This window comes from Trypanosoma brucei, chromosome 1 (genome assembly GCF_000002445.2).
Source record: "Trypanosoma brucei brucei TREU927 chromosome 1, complete sequence".
NCBI classification, from domain to species: domain Eukaryota; phylum Euglenozoa; class Kinetoplastea; order Trypanosomatida; family Trypanosomatidae; genus Trypanosoma; species Trypanosoma brucei.
This window is the reverse complement of record NC_008409.1, coordinates 356,671-377,623: the sequence shown is the minus strand read 5'-3', so window position 1 is coordinate 377,623 and position 20,953 is coordinate 356,671. Positions and strand designations below refer to the sequence as shown.

General features: G+C 39.4%; 12 protein-coding genes across 12 annotated transcripts, besides 18 other annotated features; 5 read left to right on the top strand and 7 right to left on the bottom strand.

Annotated features, from left to right (window-relative positions):
* On the bottom strand, positions 752 to 2,746 carry TB927.1.1500 (hypothetical protein, conserved; the record flags this gene model as incomplete). Its single annotated transcript, XM_001218851.1, has 1 exon — positions 752 to 2,746. One exon carries the CDS (start codon positions 2,744 to 2,746, stop codon positions 752 to 754), a length of 1,995 nt encoding a protein of 664 aa, XP_001218852.1.
* Positions 797 to 802: a sequence feature (GPI-Anchor Signal predicted for Tb927.1.1500 by DGPI v2.04 with cleavage site probability 0.442 near 649).
* Positions 2,747 to 3,591: 845 nt separating the features above from the next.
* On the top strand, positions 3,592 to 3,978 carry TB927.1.1490 (hypothetical protein, unlikely; the record flags this gene model as incomplete). The annotated part of the gene is made up of 1 exon (XM_001218850.1): positions 3,592 to 3,978. One exon carries the CDS (start codon positions 3,592 to 3,594, stop codon positions 3,976 to 3,978), a length of 387 nt encoding a protein of 128 aa, XP_001218851.1.
* TB927.1.1480 (hypothetical protein, unlikely) lies at positions 7,519 to 7,824 on the bottom strand (the record flags this gene model as incomplete). The annotated part of the gene is made up of 1 exon (XM_001218849.1): positions 7,519 to 7,824. The coding sequence occupies one exon, from the start codon at positions 7,822 to 7,824 to the stop codon at positions 7,519 to 7,521; it is 306 nt and encodes a 101-aa protein (XP_001218850.1).
* Positions 7,525 to 7,593: a sequence feature (3 probable transmembrane helices predicted for Tb927.1.1480 by TMHMM2.0 at aa 25-42, 52-71 and 78-100).
* Positions 7,612 to 7,671: a sequence feature (3 probable transmembrane helices predicted for Tb927.1.1480 by TMHMM2.0 at aa 25-42, 52-71 and 78-100).
* Positions 7,699 to 7,752: a sequence feature (3 probable transmembrane helices predicted for Tb927.1.1480 by TMHMM2.0 at aa 25-42, 52-71 and 78-100).
* A 177-nt stretch (positions 7,825 to 8,001) lies between the features above and the next one.
* On the bottom strand, positions 8,002 to 9,759 carry TB927.1.1470 (hypothetical protein, conserved; the record flags this gene model as incomplete). Its single annotated transcript, XM_001218848.1, has 1 exon — positions 8,002 to 9,759. The coding sequence occupies one exon, from the start codon at positions 9,757 to 9,759 to the stop codon at positions 8,002 to 8,004; it is 1,758 nt and encodes a 585-aa protein (XP_001218849.1).
* A 344-nt stretch (positions 9,760 to 10,103) lies between these two features.
* Positions 10,104 to 10,109: a repeat region (telomeric repeat hexamer TTAGGG).
* Positions 10,110 to 10,757: 648 nt separating this feature from the next.
* TB927.1.1460 (hypothetical protein, unlikely) lies at positions 10,758 to 11,300 on the bottom strand (the record flags this gene model as incomplete). The annotated part of the gene is made up of 1 exon (XM_001218847.1): positions 10,758 to 11,300. One exon carries the CDS (start codon positions 11,298 to 11,300, stop codon positions 10,758 to 10,760), a length of 543 nt encoding a protein of 180 aa, XP_001218848.1.
* Positions 11,205 to 11,273: a sequence feature (1 probable transmembrane helix predicted for Tb927.1.1460 by TMHMM2.0 at aa 10-32).
* Positions 13,196 to 13,250: a sequence feature (Signal peptide predicted for Tb927.1.1450 by SignalP 2.0 HMM (Signal peptide probabilty 0.823, signal anchor probability 0.000) with cleavage site probability 0.527 between residues 17 and 18).
* TB927.1.1450 (hypothetical protein, unlikely) lies at positions 13,196 to 13,417 on the top strand (the record flags this gene model as incomplete). The annotated part of the gene is made up of 1 exon (XM_001218846.1): positions 13,196 to 13,417. One exon carries the CDS (start codon positions 13,196 to 13,198, stop codon positions 13,415 to 13,417), a length of 222 nt encoding a protein of 73 aa, XP_001218847.1.
* Positions 13,418 to 14,102: 685 nt separating this feature from the next.
* Positions 14,103 to 14,172: a sequence feature (Signal peptide predicted for Tb927.1.1440 by SignalP 2.0 HMM (Signal peptide probabilty 0.725, signal anchor probability 0.013) with cleavage site probability 0.370 between residues 22 and 23).
* On the top strand, positions 14,103 to 14,297 carry TB927.1.1440 (hypothetical protein, unlikely; the record flags this gene model as incomplete). The annotated part of the gene is made up of 1 exon (XM_001218845.1): positions 14,103 to 14,297. One exon carries the CDS (start codon positions 14,103 to 14,105, stop codon positions 14,295 to 14,297), a length of 195 nt encoding a protein of 64 aa, XP_001218846.1.
* A 207-nt stretch (positions 14,298 to 14,504) lies between these two features.
* Positions 14,505 to 14,649: a sequence feature (Signal anchor predicted for Tb927.1.1430 by SignalP 2.0 HMM (Signal peptide probabilty 0.000, signal anchor probability 1.000) with cleavage site probability 0.000 between residues 47 and 48).
* Positions 14,505 to 14,957, top strand: TB927.1.1430 (hypothetical protein, unlikely; the record flags this gene model as incomplete). Its single annotated transcript, XM_001218844.1, has 1 exon — positions 14,505 to 14,957. The coding sequence occupies one exon, from the start codon at positions 14,505 to 14,507 to the stop codon at positions 14,955 to 14,957; it is 453 nt and encodes a 150-aa protein (XP_001218845.1).
* Positions 14,541 to 14,639: a sequence feature (3 probable transmembrane helices predicted for Tb927.1.1430 by TMHMM2.0 at aa 13-45, 65-87 and 122-144).
* Positions 14,697 to 14,765: a sequence feature (3 probable transmembrane helices predicted for Tb927.1.1430 by TMHMM2.0 at aa 13-45, 65-87 and 122-144).
* Positions 14,868 to 14,936: a sequence feature (3 probable transmembrane helices predicted for Tb927.1.1430 by TMHMM2.0 at aa 13-45, 65-87 and 122-144).
* A 414-nt stretch (positions 14,958 to 15,371) lies between the features above and the next one.
* Positions 15,372 to 17,363, bottom strand: TB927.1.1420 (hypothetical protein, conserved; the record flags this gene model as incomplete). The annotated part of the gene is made up of 1 exon (XM_001218843.1): positions 15,372 to 17,363. One exon carries the CDS (start codon positions 17,361 to 17,363, stop codon positions 15,372 to 15,374), a length of 1,992 nt encoding a protein of 663 aa, XP_001218844.1.
* Positions 17,364 to 17,406: 43 nt separating this feature from the next.
* Positions 17,407 to 17,412: a repeat region (telomeric repeat hexamer TTAGGG).
* A 112-nt stretch (positions 17,413 to 17,524) lies between these two features.
* Positions 17,525 to 17,717: a sequence feature (Signal anchor predicted for Tb927.1.1410 by SignalP 2.0 HMM (Signal peptide probabilty 0.006, signal anchor probability 0.989) with cleavage site probability 0.001 between residues 63 and 64).
* Positions 17,525 to 17,959, top strand: TB927.1.1410 (hypothetical protein, unlikely; the record flags this gene model as incomplete). The annotated part of the gene is made up of 1 exon (XM_001218842.1): positions 17,525 to 17,959. The coding sequence occupies one exon, from the start codon at positions 17,525 to 17,527 to the stop codon at positions 17,957 to 17,959; it is 435 nt and encodes a 144-aa protein (XP_001218843.1).
* Positions 17,642 to 17,710: a sequence feature (3 probable transmembrane helices predicted for Tb927.1.1410 by TMHMM2.0 at aa 40-62, 67-89 and 96-118).
* Positions 17,723 to 17,791: a sequence feature (3 probable transmembrane helices predicted for Tb927.1.1410 by TMHMM2.0 at aa 40-62, 67-89 and 96-118).
* Positions 17,810 to 17,878: a sequence feature (3 probable transmembrane helices predicted for Tb927.1.1410 by TMHMM2.0 at aa 40-62, 67-89 and 96-118).
* Positions 17,960 to 18,687: 728 nt separating the features above from the next.
* TB927.1.1400 (hypothetical protein, conserved) lies at positions 18,688 to 19,269 on the bottom strand (the record flags this gene model as incomplete). Its single annotated transcript, XM_001218841.1, has 1 exon — positions 18,688 to 19,269. The coding sequence occupies one exon, from the start codon at positions 19,267 to 19,269 to the stop codon at positions 18,688 to 18,690; it is 582 nt and encodes a 193-aa protein (XP_001218842.1).
* Positions 19,078 to 19,146: a sequence feature (1 probable transmembrane helix predicted for Tb927.1.1400 by TMHMM2.0 at aa 42-64).
* On the bottom strand, positions 19,950 to 20,687 carry TB927.1.1390 (hypothetical protein, conserved; the record flags this gene model as incomplete). The annotated part of the gene is made up of 1 exon (XM_001218840.1): positions 19,950 to 20,687. One exon carries the CDS (start codon positions 20,685 to 20,687, stop codon positions 19,950 to 19,952), a length of 738 nt encoding a protein of 245 aa, XP_001218841.1.
* Positions 20,688 to 20,953: the final 266 nt, after the last annotated feature.

Sequence of the window (20,953 nt, the reverse complement as noted above, 5' to 3'; positions counted from 1 at the left end):
AAAAAAGAAAAACATAATTGTTCTACATATCCGCGGACTTCCCCCAAACAAACAAACAAACAAAAAATGAATCACAATAAACAACAACAAGAGAAGATGACCATCTCTTTTATTTTCTCTGTTTATTTGTCTGCAGCAAATTTGAAGCAGGAAAAAAAAAAAGACACACACAGACACATACACAAAAAAAAAAGTAGGAAACACGACGGAGAAACACACCCGCCGAACAAAGACAAGTAGGAAGAGGAGGGAATAATAATAATAATATAATAATCATTCGCTTTTAACGCTCAGCTACAAGTCGTAATGCTTCGAAAGCAGCAAAAAAAAAAGAAAAAGAAAAACAACTACCCACACACACATAAAATCACGCAAAAACAACAACAACAACAAACACACACAAACAGAAGGAACAAAAACATAAAGAGAAACGAGTCTTCATTTTCTTTTTTCCTCATTTTATAAGCAAAACTAAAAAGGATGGACATGTCGAATATGCGAGCAGAGCGCACAAAGAAAAAAAAACGCCTTCTGAGAGGGCAAAAAACAGCAATCCTAGTGGAAGGTAATTAACCATTTCAAGAGGAAGAACAGGGAAGAAAAAGAAAACAACAAAATTAAAAATTTTATAAAAAGGAAGAAAAAAAATCAAAAGAACAAGAACGAGCCGTTCCAGCTCCTCTAGTCATGGTATGGAACTACACACGTTCATCCATTTTTTTTGTTTTTCTTATTTCCTCACTATGTATCACTACGACAGCGAGCTTGGAATGACATAACTTGGGGGTAGAGCTCCTCCATCCCCAAAGGGAAGATAACAAACCGAGGGCTGTTGTAATTCAGGTGGTTGGAGGTGGTACAATGGCATCGGTTGCACATGTGAGATTTGCTGCACTTGATGAATCGGTTGCACATGCGAAATCTGCTGAACATGCGATATCGACTGTACCGGTTGGGTTTGCTGCAATTGAGGGATCTGCTGCACATGCGAAATCTGTTGCAGTGGCTGAATTTGCGGCACCTGCTGAAATTGTGGGATCTGTTGCACTTGTGGAACCTGCTGCACTTGCTGAAAAGGAAGCAACGACACAAACATGGGGTTTCCCACAGGTTGCTGTTGAACAAAATAAACCGGTGACGGAAGAGGAGGCACGGCGTACGGCATCACATGAGGCGGAGGGGGTGGTGCCAACACTGCCATTGAAGTGGTATTCGGACACGGCAGAGTGGGAGGCGTACTGGCTTTTTTACGCAGTGTAGGTTCTTCTGCAGCCTTGCGGGCTTGTTGTAATTCGTGCTGAAGGATCCGTACGTGCTCCAGTAGTTTGTCCGTGCCGTCACCCATGTATTGATTAGCGAGTTCGGGGTGAGACGTTCGCCAACCGGAGACAATAGTATCGCGATGGCAGAGTATTCTGCGTATCACTTCCTCTTCCTTTTTCAGGCAGTAGTGTACCCAATAACCATTCTCAAGCAAGGTTGGTTTTCGGAAGAAACTTGAGAGCCACTGGATGGCTAGGGACACATATCTCTCGTTGAAATGAACACGAACTATCTCTGTACAGAAGTGAAAACTACCACCATCCTCCGTTGGCACTTTACTTAAGTGAGATGAACCTTCAGGCTCCACACTGGACAGATCGGTTAAATCATCGCGCTCCAACGAGCAGCTTACTCCTTGCACGGTGCAACAAGAAGACCCCTGTTCCATGGCAGATGAACGTTGTGGAGGCGACTTTTCTGCATGGTGACCCTCCGCGTCAGCTTTCTTCTCGCAACTGCTCGCAGTTGTAGTGCGATTAAAGGCGTTCTGAACGATTGGAGGAAGATCAAGCGTACACTGTTTAGGTTCCGCCTGTGTATGAATCTGGATGAAGGCAACATTTTCCACTAGAGACTTCAGTGACGAGTAGTTATCCGAGACCACCTCAACGAATACAGACATCTGGGAGACGCGCTCCACGAACATTTCGAAGGCGCTGTCAACTGCAGAATCCTCATGAATCAATCCATCTGATTGCCCTACCACTCCACCAATTCCCGCTCCGAGCGAAGGAGCCTCACTAGAGACATCAACCATTTCCCCACGCTCACTCAAGGGCGTTGCGAATTCCCCTCCTCCCCTACGGAGTTGCAACACAGATCCCACAAACTGCCCCCGAAGCATCACTGGTGCTAAGGCAAGAACGCGGTCAAACGTACGATCACCAATAGAGGGAAATACAGCGGCAGTGATGCTGTACATCCCCTGGCGTGGCGTGCGTTTCTCTGTTTTGAAAGCCGCATCAAGCTTTTCATCCATGCATCCAAAGTAACCGATGATGACAATGTTCCGCCCGCGCCAGCGAAAACTGCCACGGCGCTCCCGACCATCTTTGCAGACAAGACAAACAGCACATGGGACCGGGAGAAGTGGAGAATTTTTATCTGCTACCATTGCCGCATTTGTTGGGTAGAGCCGCTTGTCCACAATTTCCAAAAACGCGTCAAGGTCCTCCCCCGTAAATCGATTGGGCACGATTTCTGTCCATGAGAGCACTTTGTTTCGGGTTGGGAGTGTACAGGCCGCGAAGAGATCCTCCCGCATCTGTAAGAAATGCCCCCGTAGCACATTTTCCCCTTCATGTTCCCCCCGTCCTGACGGCCGGCCAAAGAAAGCACTTGTAAGGGGAATGAGGCCAATTTCATACGTACCTCGCAGATACGAGTACACAACTGTCGCCTCCCGAGAAGGCGCACCTCCCATATTTGTTCGTCACCGTCACCGTCGCTGTTTGCCGTTTGTTGTGTTTGTGCTCGTAGTTGTTGCTTGTTTCGTTTTCTTGTCTGCTACACTTTTCCGTGTGGCAAATGCGAAATTACAGCAACGTTTTCTTCTCTAAAGGTGTTTCCCCTTTGATGTAAGGTCCTTCCTGTCACAAAGTTACCCTTTTCCTCACTCGGTTCTCTTGCTTCCCTGTTTTTGTTCTTGTTCTTGTTATTATTATTATTATTATCTTTCTTTTCTTTTGTCTTCCCCGTTTCGGTATTTTTTTTCTTTTTTTTTCCCCCTCAGCCTCTTCTCTGATTCTGCACTTTAGCGTTATATAACCTCGCTAAAGGTTAGGCAGAAACAATGACAAAAAGATTTATTATTTTGTTTTTCGATGATCACGTTTCTTTTCCCTCCTTTATTTGGGTTTCCCCTGTCTTTCTCGTATAAATGACAGTTTCCTTTATGGAAATGGAAAAAGAAAAATAAACAAAAGTAAAAGTAAAAAAAAGAGCGAAAAGACCTATTTCTCTTTCCCTCTTTTACTTTGTCTTTTTTCACACCCCTGGAGTGACTTTAAGACCTGTTCATGATTGTAGTTGTTGTTGTTTCATAAATAAATAAATAAACAAAAAAGAAAAAACATAAGAACAGAAGAAGAAACAGAGTGATGTACAGCGAGTAAGTGATTCAGTAAAAATGATAAAACCAATAAGGGTTATGAAACATGAAGACATTGCAAAGTCATTAGTAGAGCTAACACGTAGAGCATAAATGAAATTGACAATGGGCCTGAAATAAAATAAAATAAACGACAAAAAAGAAATAAAATAAAGGGGATGGAGTTGAGCAGGACACGGAGCGCCACAAAAGGAATTGGACAGGGTGGGATGCAATTAACGAATATTTCAAATGGCAATTATTTGTCCATGTCCCATCCCACACTTCCATTTACTTATGTCACGCACGCGTGTAAACAAACACAAATACATAAAATTAGATCGTACGCATATCTTCGAAATTTCATGCACGACAACATTTCACACTTCCATTACCTTCCCCCACTTTCCCTCTTTTATTGTTGGTTTAATAATAATAATATATATATATACTCTCACCCTCTTCGCTTTGCTTTTTATTTTTGTCTTTCTTTCAAATGCACACAAACACACTCTCTGTTTCCTTCTCGCTCTATCGCACTCCTTCACACAAACACACATATGTAATGGTAACAGAGGATGAGTTAAACTTACGAACAAACCACACACACAAAAAAAAAAAAAGAAATACAAGTATCAACAACGACCAAATAAGGAGGAGAAAATCAATAGTCATATATATATATATATATATTATTTATTTATTTAAAAGTAAAAATGCGTTAAAAATATACAGAAAAATAAAGAAATATATATAAGTTGAATTTTAATAACAACACACTTGCGAATGAACAACACAATGGCTCTCCTTCTAATTTTTACCCCATTCCCCCCTTTCAAATCAAACACAACAAAATGGGAGGAAAAAAGTGACGCGGCGGGTTGAGATTTACGAATTGATCATGAAGAACTGCACCAACGAAGGCGAATGCGCTGCATGAACCTCTATTAAAAAGAGGCAAAATATTAATAATCATATAAGATATAAAAAGAGAAAGAAAAAGAAAAAAAAGTAAAGTAAAAATAATAATAGTAATAAAAGAGAATCAAAAAATAAAATGAAATGTACATCGCTCGCATATCCTTCTTAAAACTTCGTCCTCTTCTCAAGTTTTTACCGCTCAATTTCCATCCCGTGTGTTTTCTACCAGTTTCTATATAATTTTTTTTGTTTAACTAGAAAACAATCCGCTCCTTCATTAATATTCCTTCTCCTCTCTCCTCACACTCAAAAAAATAAAATAAAAAAAAAGAGGGGTATTCACTCATTTACTCAATATATATATATATATATATCTACATACATATATATTTTATTTCCGTTTTGTTGTGCTTTGTTTTGTTTCGTCACACAATAATTTTACAAATTATATTTATTTATTGTTGCTCCACTTTTCAACTCCTTTGCTCTCTTGGAATTGTTTACACCACTGCTTCCCACTGCGTCATTACACGCGGCGTCGGGTGCTTTAACAAAAAAAAGAAAAGGAAAGAAAACGACGAAAACAACAACAAAAAGTCACAAAACAAAAGAAATTAAAATTAAAATTAGGAGTACACGACCCCTTCAGCCCTCCCATTTACTTCAATTTTTTTGTTTTTTTTATTTCACTTCTCTCTCTTTTTCAAGGGCATTCATTTCATTTCGTTAGAAGGAAATTGAATACACGTACACGTACACGTCAAAAAAATAAAATAAAATCACTCACATTTATATTGGAAGTGTTAAAACATGATGAAAACAATTATGTATAAATATATAATAAATATTTAGTTTTTTTTGTATTTATTCATATATGTTTCGGAGCATATGTGCAGGAAATATATATATATATATATATATATATATATATTAAAGTAATATATATGATGGCAATCATAACAATAATAATAGTAATAAAATACGAGAAGTGGGACGAGGAAGGAGGTCCACATCCGCGTGCAGGAACTTTTTATACACACAACTTTTTAAGAAGACAAAAAAAAAAGAGATATTTGTTTTTTGTTTGTTTTTATTACTACTACTAATATTGTTGGTGCTGTTGCTTGGAATTATTATTTTTTTTTTCTCGCTTAAACCCCAACACGATTCCCCGCTACCATTTTCTTTCTTTTTTTTTCCTTTTTGCTCTGTGTTGTGTTTTTGTTTTTTCTTTTAAAATTATTATTTTTTTTTTAATTATTATTTTGCTGCCCTCCACGAGACAAAAAAAAAAGACATCAATAACAACGACAAAAGATGTAGATGAGGAGCAAAATAATAATAATAATAATAATAATAATAATAATAATAATAATAATAATAATAAAATTAAAAATAACGGCCAAAAACGGGAGCTGGTTGGGGGAAAAAAAACTACTAGTACTACTACTACTACGAGGAGTAATGCATGTTACAGATTTGTTGCCTTTTTTTTTCTTTTTCCTTCTCTTTACAAGTTGAAAATAAGAGATAGAAATACGCATCACACAATATTAATATATATATATTAATATTATTACTATTATTTATTTATTTTGGACATTATGAGAAATACGTCCGCAGATTCATGACGAAGACAAAAAACAAGACGAGGTGATAATGAAACCAGTGATAATAATTATAATGGACGCATTAAATATTGAAATATAAATATGTCCGCAAAATAAATTTAGAAAAAATAGTAACAACAACAATAATAACAAGAAATTTAAAAATAAAAAACAATCATTGAAAAAAATTATGGGAGCACAAACAAAAAAAAACAGTGTAAAAAAGGGGAAAAAAGAAAATATATTAAAATGGGGGCACAATCAACAAACAAAACGATTTGCGTTACGCAGCTACAACGAAAGAAAATAAAAAAAACCAACAGCACCAACACCAACAACAACAACAATAATAATTAGTAGCAGTGATAAATAAACATCATGACGATGGTAAACATGAAATTTTAAAAAAGAAATACAAAATCGGCGGGGGTTCTCAGTATTTTGGTAGTAAAAAAAAAAAAAGATAAAATAACGAGGAAAAGGCTGACAATCGTGAAACCATGTTCCTCTGGGGTATTTGTTATTAAGTATGCGTGTATATATATAAATATAAATATAAATAAATATATATATATATATATATATTTCTGTGTTTATTTGTTCATTCGTGTATGTATGTATACGTATATATAAATAAACAAATATATTATAAATACATTAAATACAAATATACATGTGTCGCTTGATTTGTCTTGTATTTAAATATTTAGGTATTTATAAATGTGATTGCGTAGGTGCCACAGCGCTTCTTCCTTTTTTTTTTAATTATTATTTTGGAGTATATTTTCCTCCTCTACACGGCATCATGTTTGTGTCTTTTCTGCAATAACACAATGCCTTTTCTTTTTCCTTTTTCTTCACTTTTCTTACAATGGTCGGTTATTAATATCATCTCTTCCCTCTACCTCCTCTTCTCTTTTCTTTTTTTTCTTTCTGCTTCATTTCGCTAACTATCATTCATTTAATATATATATTTTTTAAAAAAAATATAAAAATGCAATGTCCCATTCACTCAACACATTGCCATCAATGAAATGGCGTTTTGTATCTTTCTCTTTTTTTTACCCCTCTTCTCTCATTTCGTTTTCTCTGAATTGTTTTATTAAATAACATGGGTCTCGTTTTTTTTAAAGAAGACTTATGAGAGGTATCGAAAAAATACATATTTTTTTTCTTTAATTTCAACGCTCCCTTATTTATTTTGACCTTATCCCTCATTTTATTTTCTTTTTCTTCCTCTTTGTCCCCTTTCTTACTTCAATTTAAGGGGAAAAAACGAAAAAAATAAAATAAAATAAATTCTACAAAAAAATTTTGGTTCCTTGAAAATGTACCAAACAAGTTATCAAACCCAATAAATAATTAAATTATAATATATATTATTATAATTATTATTTTTTTTCTTCAGTTGCTGGAAGATATTATTAAAAAATAGTAATAATAAACAAATATTTTTCTTTGAAAAAAACAACAACGATAGCAACTACAAAGTAGAAATGCGTTTTAGTGATGTCTACCCAAAAGTTAGGAACAACAGCGGTCACTCGGCACCGCACGGAACAAAAATAAACAACGTCAATATATATATATATATATATATGCACACACAAGAAAAAGAAAAAAAGAAGCACCACCACAGCTACAAATGATGAAGCAGTGAAAACTTTTTAACACTGAACAAATAAACAAACAAACAAATGACACCATTTTGGCCCGCAACACAATAGCGCACGTGTATGCAGGAGAAGAGAGACAAAGCGAAGAAACCGGGAGGGGGGGGGGCAAATAAAAACCAAAACACAAAGTTACATTTCTTCTTTTATTTCTCTTCCTTTTTGCCCTTCTTGAAGTGGAAGAATGCGGGTAACAAAGCGAATACATATATATATATGTTTATATACGTACACCAATACCGACGTAACCAGGCACATATTTACACTGCCAGTGATTAATAATAATAATAATAACACAACACCAACAACATAAAAATAAAAAGAGTAAAAAAATAAAAAAAAAAGAAAAACACTTCCCCCACTCTCCGCAGCGCAGAAGCTTCGCTCACTGACCCCAGAAGCCCATAGTGGGGGGCGCTGGTGCGTTGATCATTCCGACCCGCCCATCTGGCAAAAGCACATAATTTGCAACAGTGCTTGGGAACACCATTCCCATTTGGGGTTGTGGTTGAGGTTGAGGTTGCGGCTGCGGCTGCGGCTGTGACTCGGGTGGCGCCATTACAACATATGGAACGCTAAATTGCTGCATGGGTGGCGGAGGTGCAGTTTGAAACATCGGTACAAACTGCGGTGACATCTGAGGGGAAACGGACACTTGGCCCTGAGAGGTTTTGCCGACGGGAGGCGGCATTTGATACACGACACGCTGCGCAGCTGTTGCGAACTGCGACTGGAGAACACTATTGACAGCATCTTTGTACTGCGGGGGCTGACCAGCATTGTTGTGTGCGGGGAAACCAGAAGGTTGGTTGCCATTGTTTTTGGATCGGGGGTTCCCCTGACCGGAGCTGCGGGATTTATTTTCTCCACCACTGCTGGGTGAGTCCGTGAGGTGAACACCACTGGAGCGCCGGTCACTCGCTGAGTCACCACCAGTTGCACTTGTAATACTTGCATTGCCGGTGTTGGCGCTGCTTCCCCGCTTAGGCACCTTCTTCTTCACAGTTGCAAGGAAAGGGCCGCAAGTTGGGGAATTGAAGATACGGTAGAGTTTTCCATCATGACTATACTCCTGTGATTCACCCCACAGCGTTGTGTCTTCTGTCGGGGTCTCACGGGCGCGCACAACTTCCCGCAGAAGAGTAGCCAGTCGTTTCTGTACGAGGTCGGTGAATGTTTCTGACCCGAGGAAACTGTTTACATGTGGGCTTGTGGAAAGCCACTGGGAGACAATTTTTTCCTTCTGCTGCATCTCAAAGTCATCCAGCACGTACTGCTCCCAGGATCCACGCACTGCAGAAAGCGTAAGTGTCTCACACACGCGCATAACAGCCCACAAAAGCACCGAGCCACTGACTCGCATACATAAGCCACCCTCACCGCTTTGTTCAATTTCGTACATGGAGAGGCGCGGCGGATCCGCCTCAACGACTTCCTTTCCATACGCCCATGCAATAACGGCGGTATCGTAAACAAACTTCAAGGTGGGGTAACTGTTCCATGGTGTAGAGGCGACAAGTATCAAGGGATTCAGTCGGCGCTTTAACATTGCCAGTGGGTCCCGCGTGGGGCACACCGTTTGAACGGCGCGGAAGAATTCCCCTTTGAGCATCATAGCGGCCAGTGTAACAACACGCTCCAGCGTGCGATCACCCGCAGCCTTCAAAATAGTTTTTCGGGCGTGGAGGCATGGGCCTTCACTAACCCTATCCTCGGATTCGTAACAGCCAAAGTGACCAATGATATTAATGCGGCGGCCATAGAATGAAAAACAATCAGATCCCTCACGACCATTAACATACACGAAGCAAACGGCGCAAGGAACGGGCCGGAATGGCGCGTCTTCATCTGCGAGCATCGCACTTGTGGAATCGTAAAGTGATTCATCGATAACATCAAGGAACTTGTCCAGAGTCTTCTCTGTATACACTTTCTTTGGTATTTCATCCATACGATACTCGGGGCTACGCATGAAGCTGTAGCGTATGCTCGGATCATTACGCACCCGCACAAACTGCTCTCGCAACTCCTTGTTATCACTGTGAAAGTAGCGGTACACGAGGGGAATGAGTCCTACCTCATGGGTGCCGTACCGAAGGCAAAACAATGTAGTAGGCGCGTCGCGTGAAGGAATACCACCCATTGTTAACAAATATATATATATATATATATCAATGGCAAAGTAATCAAAAATAAAAAAAATAACAATAACAATAACAAGACAAATATATAAATAAATAAACAAATTATAGGTATATATATATATATACAGATATATATGTTATATACACTTGCTTTTTATTAAGCAGAGAATTTCACTCTTTTTTTCTTTTGCTTTGTTACTGTTTGTTTTCCCCCTTTTTCGCTTTCACTCCTTCTTCTCACTGTGTTGTCACTTAATTCTGTTCTTTTTCCCCTTCCGTTTTTCTTCTGTTTCGTTCTGTTGTTTCTTCTCTTTTTTTTCTTTTTTGCTTTAATTTATTTCTCCCCTAACTTCTGTATGTATTTGTATTTCTGTTTCTCTCCCGTGCGCACGTTTTTTCCCAACTTACACCTTCGTAAAGAAAGTGAATGACAGGACAGTAAATTAAAATAAATGGAAACAACAAATAAACAAATAATAACGGTAACAAATAGTAAAAAAAAATATGAATTAAATAAAAGAAAGAGAACAAAGAGGAGGAATAATTTTTAAAAAAAAATGGACTACTTTGCCTCGTCCAAAGTAATGCACCACTGGGAGTAGCACCAACAATAACAATAACGGTGCCGACAAGAACAATAAATCAAAGAAAAAAAGCACTAAAACAAAAAACAAGAGTAAATTAAAATAAGATAAGACACGAAAGAACAAAGAAAAACTAAAAAAAAACAACTACAGCAGTGGTGGTGCCCGCGGCTTCCGCCCCAACTGCCTTATGTTAAGTCGGCTTGTGTGTTTGTATGGAACAAAGAAAATAATAATAATAAAAAAGAGAGAGATAGAGAGAGATAGAGAAAAGGTTTACACACGTTCCCTATTGTTTATAGTGTTGCGATGACGATGGCACAAGAAAGGGATAAAGGAATTTTCTTCTTTTTTGTTTCCTCCTTCTTTTCCCTTCCCTTCCCTTCCCTTCCCTTCTTTTCTTTTTTTTTCTTTTAAAGGGCGAATGCAATGGAGTAAAAGTGCAGATGAGCCGCGCCCCTTTCCCCTTTTCTTTCCTCTTCTTTTTCTTTTTTGTTTTTGTTCTTGCTTCTTTTATTTTTCTTTTCTTCTTTTTCCTTCCCCTCCTCCTCCTCCTCCTCCTTAAACTTTTTCGCACAGCCACGCCACTGAACGGATCCGACTGGATATGAAACTAACAGCCAAAACCGCGCACACAAAAACAAACGCCGAATGTCGCGCGGACGACAAATACGAACAGAAGATAAAATAAAAATAAATAAATAACTTCCCTTTACTCTTTTTTTCTGTTTTACTTTACCTTTTTCTTTTGTTTTCTTGTGTGTTTCACTTCCCTTCCGGCTAACCCCGTCAAATGTGAATGCAATGCAGTGAAACACAACAGAAAATTGCGTGGTTAAACGGAAGGGACACAATTTTTTTACGAAAAAAAAAAGGGAAAGTGAAAGAAGAAACGAATTGAAGAAGTGGACGTAAAACAAAGAGACAAACAAAGAGGGAGAGAGAGAGAGAGACATAAATAAAACAAAGAGATTACAGATTAAAATAACAATGATAATAATATATAAAAATACACTCACAGAGGGGAAACAAGAAATTAAATCTTAACAGTCACAATCACAACACTCATAACATATCAACTTTAATAACACCAAAGCAAATATTGATATTACTACTACTATTACTGCTACTGATAATAATAATAATAGTAATGGTAGTCGAAGTGGCACTGGGCTACAGAAAATGCGAGAAAGTAAAAAAAAAAAGAAAAAGAAAACAAGTGCATTAACAAACTTTCGGGTGACAATTCCCGTCTTATCGATACATGGTGAGAGGAAAACACAGAAACAGACGAATGAATTGATAAGAGAGAAACAACTGTACAAATCCCACACTATTAAACCTCCTCCTCTTATAACACGCACCACCATATACATTTATATACATATATATACATACATATACACACACATATATATATATATTTATTGTATACACACCTACTTATTTTTTCACATGTCTATATTAATGTCTCTGCTGAGTGCATATCTACATAACATTCACCACTAATAGAAATATTTCTCTTCGCCCCTTCCCACCCACTTTCTAATTTTTTATTTTTATTTTTCTTCTTGATTCGCTTCCGTGCCTCTTTTCCTGAAGCCATATTTTCCTCTTTTGTGTTGTTGTTTTTTTTTTTTTGCATGCATGCGCCTATATTTGTTTCTTCCTTCAGAGAATTGTTCGCCTTTTGGCAGTAAATGCGTTACCGTAATATCAAGCAACCAGTACCGAATTTGAGTTTATATTATGTTATGAAAGTCCACATTTCATGCACGGGTCGGTTTTGCATGGATACCAACAGACCAACATGAATATATAAATATATATAAATATATAAATTAAATAACAAAAATATTAATATTAATATTAATGTACATATAAATATATAACTACAATGCATAATAACTTAGAGTACCCTCTCTCTCTCTTTCACTCTTTCTCTCTTATGGTAATGGAAAGTATTGGGCACATGATATTGTTGAAGTGAGTTTCAACTCATCTTTCCGAGGGACAAAAACAAACAAACAAACAAACAAAAGGGGAAAACTAAAGATGGCGGTCTTTCGATATGACGGCTTCCAAAGCCGGTCCTCCAATAAAAACTTAAGTTTGTAATTATTTTTATTTTTTTTCCTCACTTGTAAAGTATTGAGTCCTGAGTTACATGTGGTTGTTTTGTTGTTGTTGTTGTTGTTGTTGCTTTTTCCTTCCCACTGGATAATTCCGTAATTTCTTGAGTCGGGTTATGCGTAACCTTCCGGGTTTCTCGTAGGCGAGGTGCCGATGAAATGCATTTGTTCCCTTTTCATCATTAGCTTACGTGATCACTGAGTGATATATATATATATAAGGCAATGATGAATTATTATTTTTTTCCAAAGAAAGAAGACAAAAGACAAAAGACAAATATGTTCCTTTTTTTGGCTTCCTATATATCCCATGAATGATGTTGTTTGAAATCCTAGGACTTCTCTCTCTCTCTCTCTCTTTCTCTTACTTTCTCTCTCACATCAATTGGACTATTTAACATTCCGGCTCGGACACCACTGTTCATTCTTCTATAATTATCACATTTTACTTTTTTTTTTCTTAATTTCTTCTTTTTTCCCCCCTTCTCCTCCTCTCCTCTCCTATCTTTTCTCTTCTATTCTTTTATTTTCGCTGCCTTCTCCTTCCTTTCATTTTTTCTAATATATATATATATATATATTTATTTATATATTTATATATTAAACCTTACATAGTGTATAAAATGGAATTTATCCATTTACTCAAGGAGGAGATGAAGAGAAAGGAAGGGGACCAAAATTATTAATATAAAACAACTCCAGCAATCATATTTAATAAGATGTTGCGCATATTCATGTGCATGTTTGTGTGCGCGTGCGGAAAAGAGGGAGAGAGAAAAGGAAAGGAAAGGAAACATAAGCACATAATAATGAGAAAATGTTTCATGTACGCGTGCACAAACAACAACAACAACAACGACAATTGCACCCGCTTATGTATTGAATATAAGCGAACGTATTCACGTATTTATCATCCACGCACAAAGGCTGCATCCATGTGAGGAAGTTTCGCAAGAAGATGGAAGGGAAATTCGTTTCAGTTGATAAATACAAATATATATATAATATATATATATATATATATATTTGTATGTGTTTGTAATATGATATGTTCTAATATAAAGTGTGTACTGAAGCCAAATTCAAAAGAAAAGAAAAAGAGAGACAAAAGGGAGACAAAGAGGAAATTTAATGAGATACAAAAATGCATAACCGCTGAAAAGTGTGATTCTGTTTAACAAACAAACAAAACAAAAATCCGAAACAAACACAAACAAGAAGATAGGATAAATGAAGAAGCAGCAATTCAAACGAAAGAAGATAAAACAAACGAAAAAGAGGATGAGAGGGAGAGAGAGAGAGAGAGAAAAAAAAAAAAGAACATGATTGAAGAACATAAAATATTGTTGTTGTTTTTTTTTCTTTTTAAAAAAGTAGAAACATTCGGAAAGTCGTGAACATCACCACCCCGATAAAAGGAAGAAGAAGAAGAAAAAAAAAGAAAAAAAGAAAATTAGTGATGTATTCCTTCTCTTTTTTTTTTACTTTCTTACTTGTGACGGAAGCTTGACACCCACTGAGGTAAAAGGCACACGAATATTCAGCTATAATCACATTTTGAGGAATGTTCATTACGAAAAGCAGAGAGAGAGAGAAAGAGAGAGAGAGAGAAAAAAAAAGAGAGCAATGATGATAGCGGCAACGGCAACGGCGATGGCAACGGCGGTTTTAATATATGCGCCATTGAAAAGGGAGGAAATAACTCAACTCAGAGTGAAAACAGCTGCCATTACAAATGAGGGTGTTACCAAAAATGGCGATAACGTTGCTAATGAAAATGGTAATGATAATGATGATGATGGTGAGATATCCATTAGTTGATATTTGTGCATTTACCTCAATTATCTTTTTTTTTCTGTTTTCCGCACAAAACAGACACACACAAACGCACGCGCCCGGATGTTACAGGTGTTCTCACAAAACTAATTTCTCCTTCCTGTCCCTTTCCACTTTTGTATAAAAGAAAACAGAAGAAAAAAAAAACAGCAACTTTACCTTAAACCCTCTGTCACATGCACACAAACACCCATGCCAATGCAGAAATATTACCGCCACATCTCACCATTGAGTTATTTTTTTTTCCTTTTCTTTTTTTTTCTTATTTCCCTCCTCCTCCTCCTCCTCCTTTTCCTTTTCCTTTTCCTGTTCCTTCCCTTAATCATATATTTCATATGCCTCCCCTCCACGCGCTTCTGTACGACGGGCCATTCGTTATTCGCACCCTTCACTTCGTTACTCACAACAATGTTAGCTAAAATATATATAAGTTTGTTTGTTTGTTTGTTTTGGAGGGAGGGGGAGGGAGGGAAGAGGGGCATGTACACAAACACAAACACAAACACATATACACGAAGTACACGCACTTACCTCCACCGCACATATATACTTATGTATATACTTTTTTTTCCCCCCCCTCAAATATATATATATATATATATATGTATATCATTTTTTTTTTTGGCTAGCTTCTTCTCTTTTTAATGATTTTATTTATATTATTAGTTCATTTACGGGGGATAGAGAATCGGTATGATGTGAAAGCAAGTTGCATGTACAAACGTACTTCGTCTCTTTTCCTTTTCCATTCCTACCGATTGCCCACTTCACCCTCTCGACCCACCCGTATTTACTCCGTTAATTAGTTTATTTGTTTGTTTGTTTGTTTGTTTTTTGCCCCCCACATACGCACCAAATGTTCCATCGTTGGCATCAAACAATCAGAGCCACAGCCGCTTTACACTCACACGTGTTATGGGGCAATGACAAAAATACCCCGTTTCACACGTGATAAATAAATAAAAAAATAAATAAATAGGGATAACAACAAGTACATAACAACACCCATAAGGTGTGGCGTTACCACAAAAAAAAAAAATTGCGCGGTGCCACCACTGTCTACTGTTGAGCTACTTGCCCCGCCGATGTCACCTGCTGTTGTTGTTGTTGAGTGCCAATATGAGTCGCTTGTGTTACCAATTGTTGCTGTGGTTGCTGCTGAAAGCCGTATGGAGAGTAGGGAACAGCGTAGGCGGTAGTTTGGGGATAATAAAATGCTTGAGGAGTCATGCCAGGCGCCATAGCCGAAACTGTAGGGGCTGCAACACTAGCGGAAGTTGCCTGGGCGCCCTGCATGACGTATACGATCTGCTGCCCAGAGGCGGGTTGTGTTGCCGCAACACCAAATGGAGACGCCGTCGCTGCTTGCTGTACTATCGGAATACCGCTCTGGGTAACAAAAGTGGCGTTCCCACTTACAGTCGGTTGCGGCGACGCGTAGTACAATTGCGGTCGCGTCCCTGATGCTTGAATAACAAATGGTTGTTGTTGCCCAATCACCGGTGCCACGGCCGTCGGTGCAGCAGCAGCAGCACTCAAAGGAACAACACTAGTGGGCCACCCTGGAGGTTGCCCCATCATCACGGACATCTGTGGCCAGTACTGACCAGGAGCAGCGGTAGTGGGATACACATACATGGGAGATGCTCCACTCAATGGAACTTGCTGTTGTTGCTGAACCGCCTGCTTCTCTGCAGCAGTCCACCGCCTCAGCGACACGGCGTACACGGCTCCCCCAAAGATTCGCTCATCATCCTCCTCCTCCTCCAGGAATGCGCCACTGTCCCTGCGCTCCTGTATTAGTTTATCTCGCTCCGACATTATGGCGGTGGTACCGCAACGGATGTGGTTACCAACCACCGTCTCAACGTGCATCATCTTCTCCACAAACCGCATCCACCGCGTTAAAAAATTCATACCAAACGTCACTTCTAAACCAACCTCATTTCCATCGTTTTCATAGAGAGAGAACTGCGGGGCCGACGAGCCCCCGCTTACGCGAAGCTCTTTGACCATGTCTAACAGGGGGTACCGGCTATGAAACAGGCGTAAAATGCGATAGTTGTCATGCCTCATCACTAGTCGAAGCTGCAAGGGGTCCATGTGGCGCCCAAATGATGATTCCACATCGGGATCCCCGGCCCGAAAGTGAAGAGCACAACAATTCAAGAATTGCTTGCGGAAGGCAAATGATGCCAACAACACTACAGACTCGGTAAGGAACCCATGTGCCTCTGTATCATCAAAAATAACATCCAGACAGACAGGGATTCCTTGCTTCTTTCCCTCTCCAGAGGTTGCTCCCGCCCCACCGCTAGCTCCATGTGGTTTGACAGGATTTGCCGTGGTCATGTGTCGCACAGGGCGATCCATACAACATGCAATAAAGCCAACAAGTTGCAGCCGCCGCCCTTTGATAAGGACAACATTATTGGCATGTACATGATGGTGCTTAGCGGCTGCCGCTTGTGCGGACCCTCCAGTGGTGCCCGGAGTTCCCGTGGAGACATCCGAATCCACAATACAAACGGCAAATGGCACCGGCCGCACAGAGTTGGACATTGCCTGGTGGGATGACGAATGATGCGCCGTATGAGATGGTGCATTGGAGGGTTGTGTCTCACCTGTGGAGGCGGTACCTGGTGCGGATCTTCCTCCAGTAGTGCTGATGTCAGACCTCTCCCTTTGACCTTGCTCCGCTTGTATGGCCACTTTACTAACTACGGCATCCTTTGTGGTTACAAAAAAGGATCCCTCCGTACTGGAAATGAAGTAGTCCACTAAGGCGTGACCGATTCCCTGATCTGGAACCTTCCCTGGAGCTATAGTCGCTGGGGCTCGAGGGGCAAGTGACGCCGCTAGTGACGATTGATGCGCTCCTTTGCTGGCGAGAAGTTCATTGAGCTTCTTCTTCGCCTTTTTGTGCCCATCATTGAAGAAACGCGGCAGAAGAGGCACCAGGCAAACCTCAACCTGAGAATTTGTCGATGGACGCAGAACTAACATTGAGTATATGAGCTCAGGGGCATCATGAGACGGAAAGGCACCCATCTCTGAGTTGTTCCTATCCTTTCGCTGCTGTTTACTTTACCAACCCTAATGAATATCCACCGATATGCGACAATGCGTGCACTTGAAAGTGAACAGTAAAACTCACAACAAGTGAGGCAACGACTAAAAGAAATAACAGAAAACAATGCGTGAACGCGTGAATGCCACGGTGGCAAACTCACACTTTCCGCTTACACGAAAATACGGCTGCGCGTCCACCGGGAAAACTTTATGTCACCTTTTTCTTTCTCTTCGTTAAGTTCTCCACCTTCCGTACTGCCCTTCTTTCTTTTTCTTTAACTTTCCGTTCTTGTTCCCTTTTTGTTTTTTTAACTTTAATTTTATTTCCCCTCCCTCAATCCACGGTAGACTGGTTGTGCTTTATTTTTTATTTTTTATTTTCCCCCTTACCTCTCTTCTATCTTATTAATCTCTTACACAGTTATTTTTTGTTTTTTGTTTTCGGTGTTGTTTTTGTTGTTGCAGCTTTGATCCACCCTTCCTTTCCTTTTTTTTTTAATATATATATTTTTCCACTGTGGGTATCCAAAAAAAGAAAAAAATTAACGTCAACAACCTCCGAGCGCAGTGATTGATTGCCCACTTCCAATCCCCAACAGCACAACCGCTTTGGCTCTACTCTAGTTCTTTTTTATTTCCTTTGCTGCGGTCAATATGTTGGTTTTGCCTTTATTATCCCTTCCGCTTTTCGGTAACTGTGGCTAAATCTTCGCACAAATACTGCGGTTCAGCCAATGTACACAGCTGCTGGAAAAAAAAAAATAGTGGAAATATTTTTTTTTATATTTAACAAAAAAAAGAAGGAAAAAATCATGTAAGATAAAGCTCATGAGACAACAAGATTAAATGTAAAGGAAGAAAATAAGGAGCTAAACATACGCTGATCCAACAGCGTATGTCGGAAAAATAATCGATTAGTCCAAAGGATTGTAAACAGTTGTTGTTTCAGAGAATACGTAATAATAACAATAGTAACACGGTGAGAACAATAATAATAGTAATAGTAATAACAATAATAATAATAATGATTATCTATCACTAGCTAGCGTTGGGCGAACTCCACATAACTGAATAGAAGTCCCCACCCGCCACATAAATAACCACAGAAGTTCTCCGACCCCTACACCCGCGGCTGCATTGAACTGCGACTGAAGTTGTAGCGGCGGAATGAATACATCTCCCGGCCGCACATCAAAACTGCAGAGACCCCAAGGATTCCTCCTTCACTTTTCTCGCACCTTTACGATATTATTATTATTATTATTATTTTCCCCTCCCCCGCTTTTTCTTTTTTTTTTGCATCTCAACTCCAAAAGGCCAGTTCCTTCCGCATCCTTTTCATCACACGCTCACGCCAGCGGTCTACAAATGACATGGGAAGAAACACGGCCTCCTCCGACTTCCCGTCATTTTGCTCCGCGGGCACCACCCGGCCGTACGAAGTCACAAAATTATACAAATCCTCCGCAAGTCGCTCTGATAAGGCCAGTTTTGTAGCCGCTCTATCTTGTTCCTGTTGCTGTTTTGTTGCATCGTCTAAATTCGCAATATCCACCTCTCGCTCAGTGCTGACTCCCAGTAAGACACGTACGGGAGAATCAATGTTGATAAATGTTGATGGAACACGCAATATGGCACTGGGTGCTGTATTCGATAAATGTCCAACATATGCAAATGCCCTATCATCCTCTCGGGCGAGATAAATGCCCAGTGCGGTACCGGGATTTAATAGTGTAGGGAATGTGAGAAATACTACAATACTCTCTGGAGCAAAACCCAAGGGTACAATCCAGTTGGTACCTTCAACAATGCACTGAAACTGCGTTATAACGGGGCTTCCGGGGACCACAACCGCAAGAGGTGGCTGAACGCCTGTGTCACACATCTGAAATATCTATGGATGTTGATGCTTGCACACGCTCACGAAAAATAATAATAATAATAATGAAACAAACAAAAAAAATCCGACGCACGTGCGTAAATTCAAGGACTTGTATGTTTTAGGCCCACTGTCCCCACCCGTTTCTTCTTTTTTTTTTTTTAGTTGCTAGTGGTGCAGTTAACTCGCTGGGGCGAATTGTTCCCCTCAAGCGGTCCACTCAGTTTTTACAAAATACCCACAAAAGGGCGAGAAGAAAAAAAAGAAAAAGCAAGACCACGATGACTATGATGCGAGATGAAACAGAGTTAACACACAAAAACGCAGTCAGTGAATGAGTTAGGAAGACAATATGTTATGTTAAGCGCTATCTGAGCACTACAAACCTATGGACTACGGAGACTGCGCACACATACACATACACACACACACTGCCAAAACGATATAAGCATAAAAAGGTTTGACGGGATGTAAACGACTCGGTAACTTAACACGAACCCAGTAACTTGCAAAAGGTGAAACATCTACCACCGAGATATCGCTCACATGGAGAAGATGGCACCTTCCAGATTAAACAACCACATACGACGTCATTTTGTTGTTGTTATTTTTTTTTCAATATATATATATATATATATATATATATATATGTGATTCCGCATAAACTGCGCCACTGAATTCAGTAACTATGCCACTTGCTGCCCATCCAAATCGCTACTGCATGCAGCGCTACCTCCATCATTCAACCCCCACCCTACATTCACTGCACCACTTTCCGTTACATATGGTTTCGATCGTGCAAACCCCGGGTCAAACTCCTGAATTTGTGCAATATTTGAAACGAGCGCATTTTGCAATGCTACAATATTCTCGTCAAGTGCCACCTTACGACGTTCTTGCTCTTCCATACGCAATTTTTCAGCTTCAATTTCCCGTAAACTTTCTTGTTCTTTCTTTCGTACCTCACTGGCTCGAACCATTTGCTGTACCTCTTGTATTCTACTCTGATGCACGTAGTAGTAGTAAAGGTTGTTCGTTTGATTCTTTTCCGCGTACACCCACCGTTGAAGTTTGGCTATTTTTAATACTAATCGCAGATGTTTCGCCGAATCCAGTGGAACGTCATCGTGCTCCTTACAAATCGTCCACAAGTCCACGAGTCGTATGGGCTGATGAAAGAAAAGCAGCCGGAGGACGTAGTCGCGCGGAATTTCTCCCAAATCGCGGGGAATGGCTTTAATATTATTCATCACCAGTGGTTTTTTGAAAAGTTCACGTATATTAGAGTTAATAGCCTTATGATTTGCAAGGCGAAGCATTGTCACCTCACTTCTGTATGGGACAGTTAAGCGGTACTCTTTTCCAGGACGTAATCCCTGCGGCCCCTTTGGCCTATTGAGCAACATCCATGTTCGAACCAGCATGAGGAAAAGTACCAGTAGGACGTAACGACAACAAAAAAAAAAAAGATTCTAATCAAAAAGGTAGAACAGATTGTGTTACTGCTGCACTAAGGTGGAGAAGGAGGAAACAAAGAAGAAAAAAAAAGGAAAGAAGAGAAAACGCGGACACACCTACGGACAATCAAAATAAAGCGGCAGAAGCAAAAAAATAAAATAAAATAAAAACATGTATAATAGGTCTTGTATTGCATCGCAATAAAATAGCTCCGCCTGAGGGAGTACCGTTA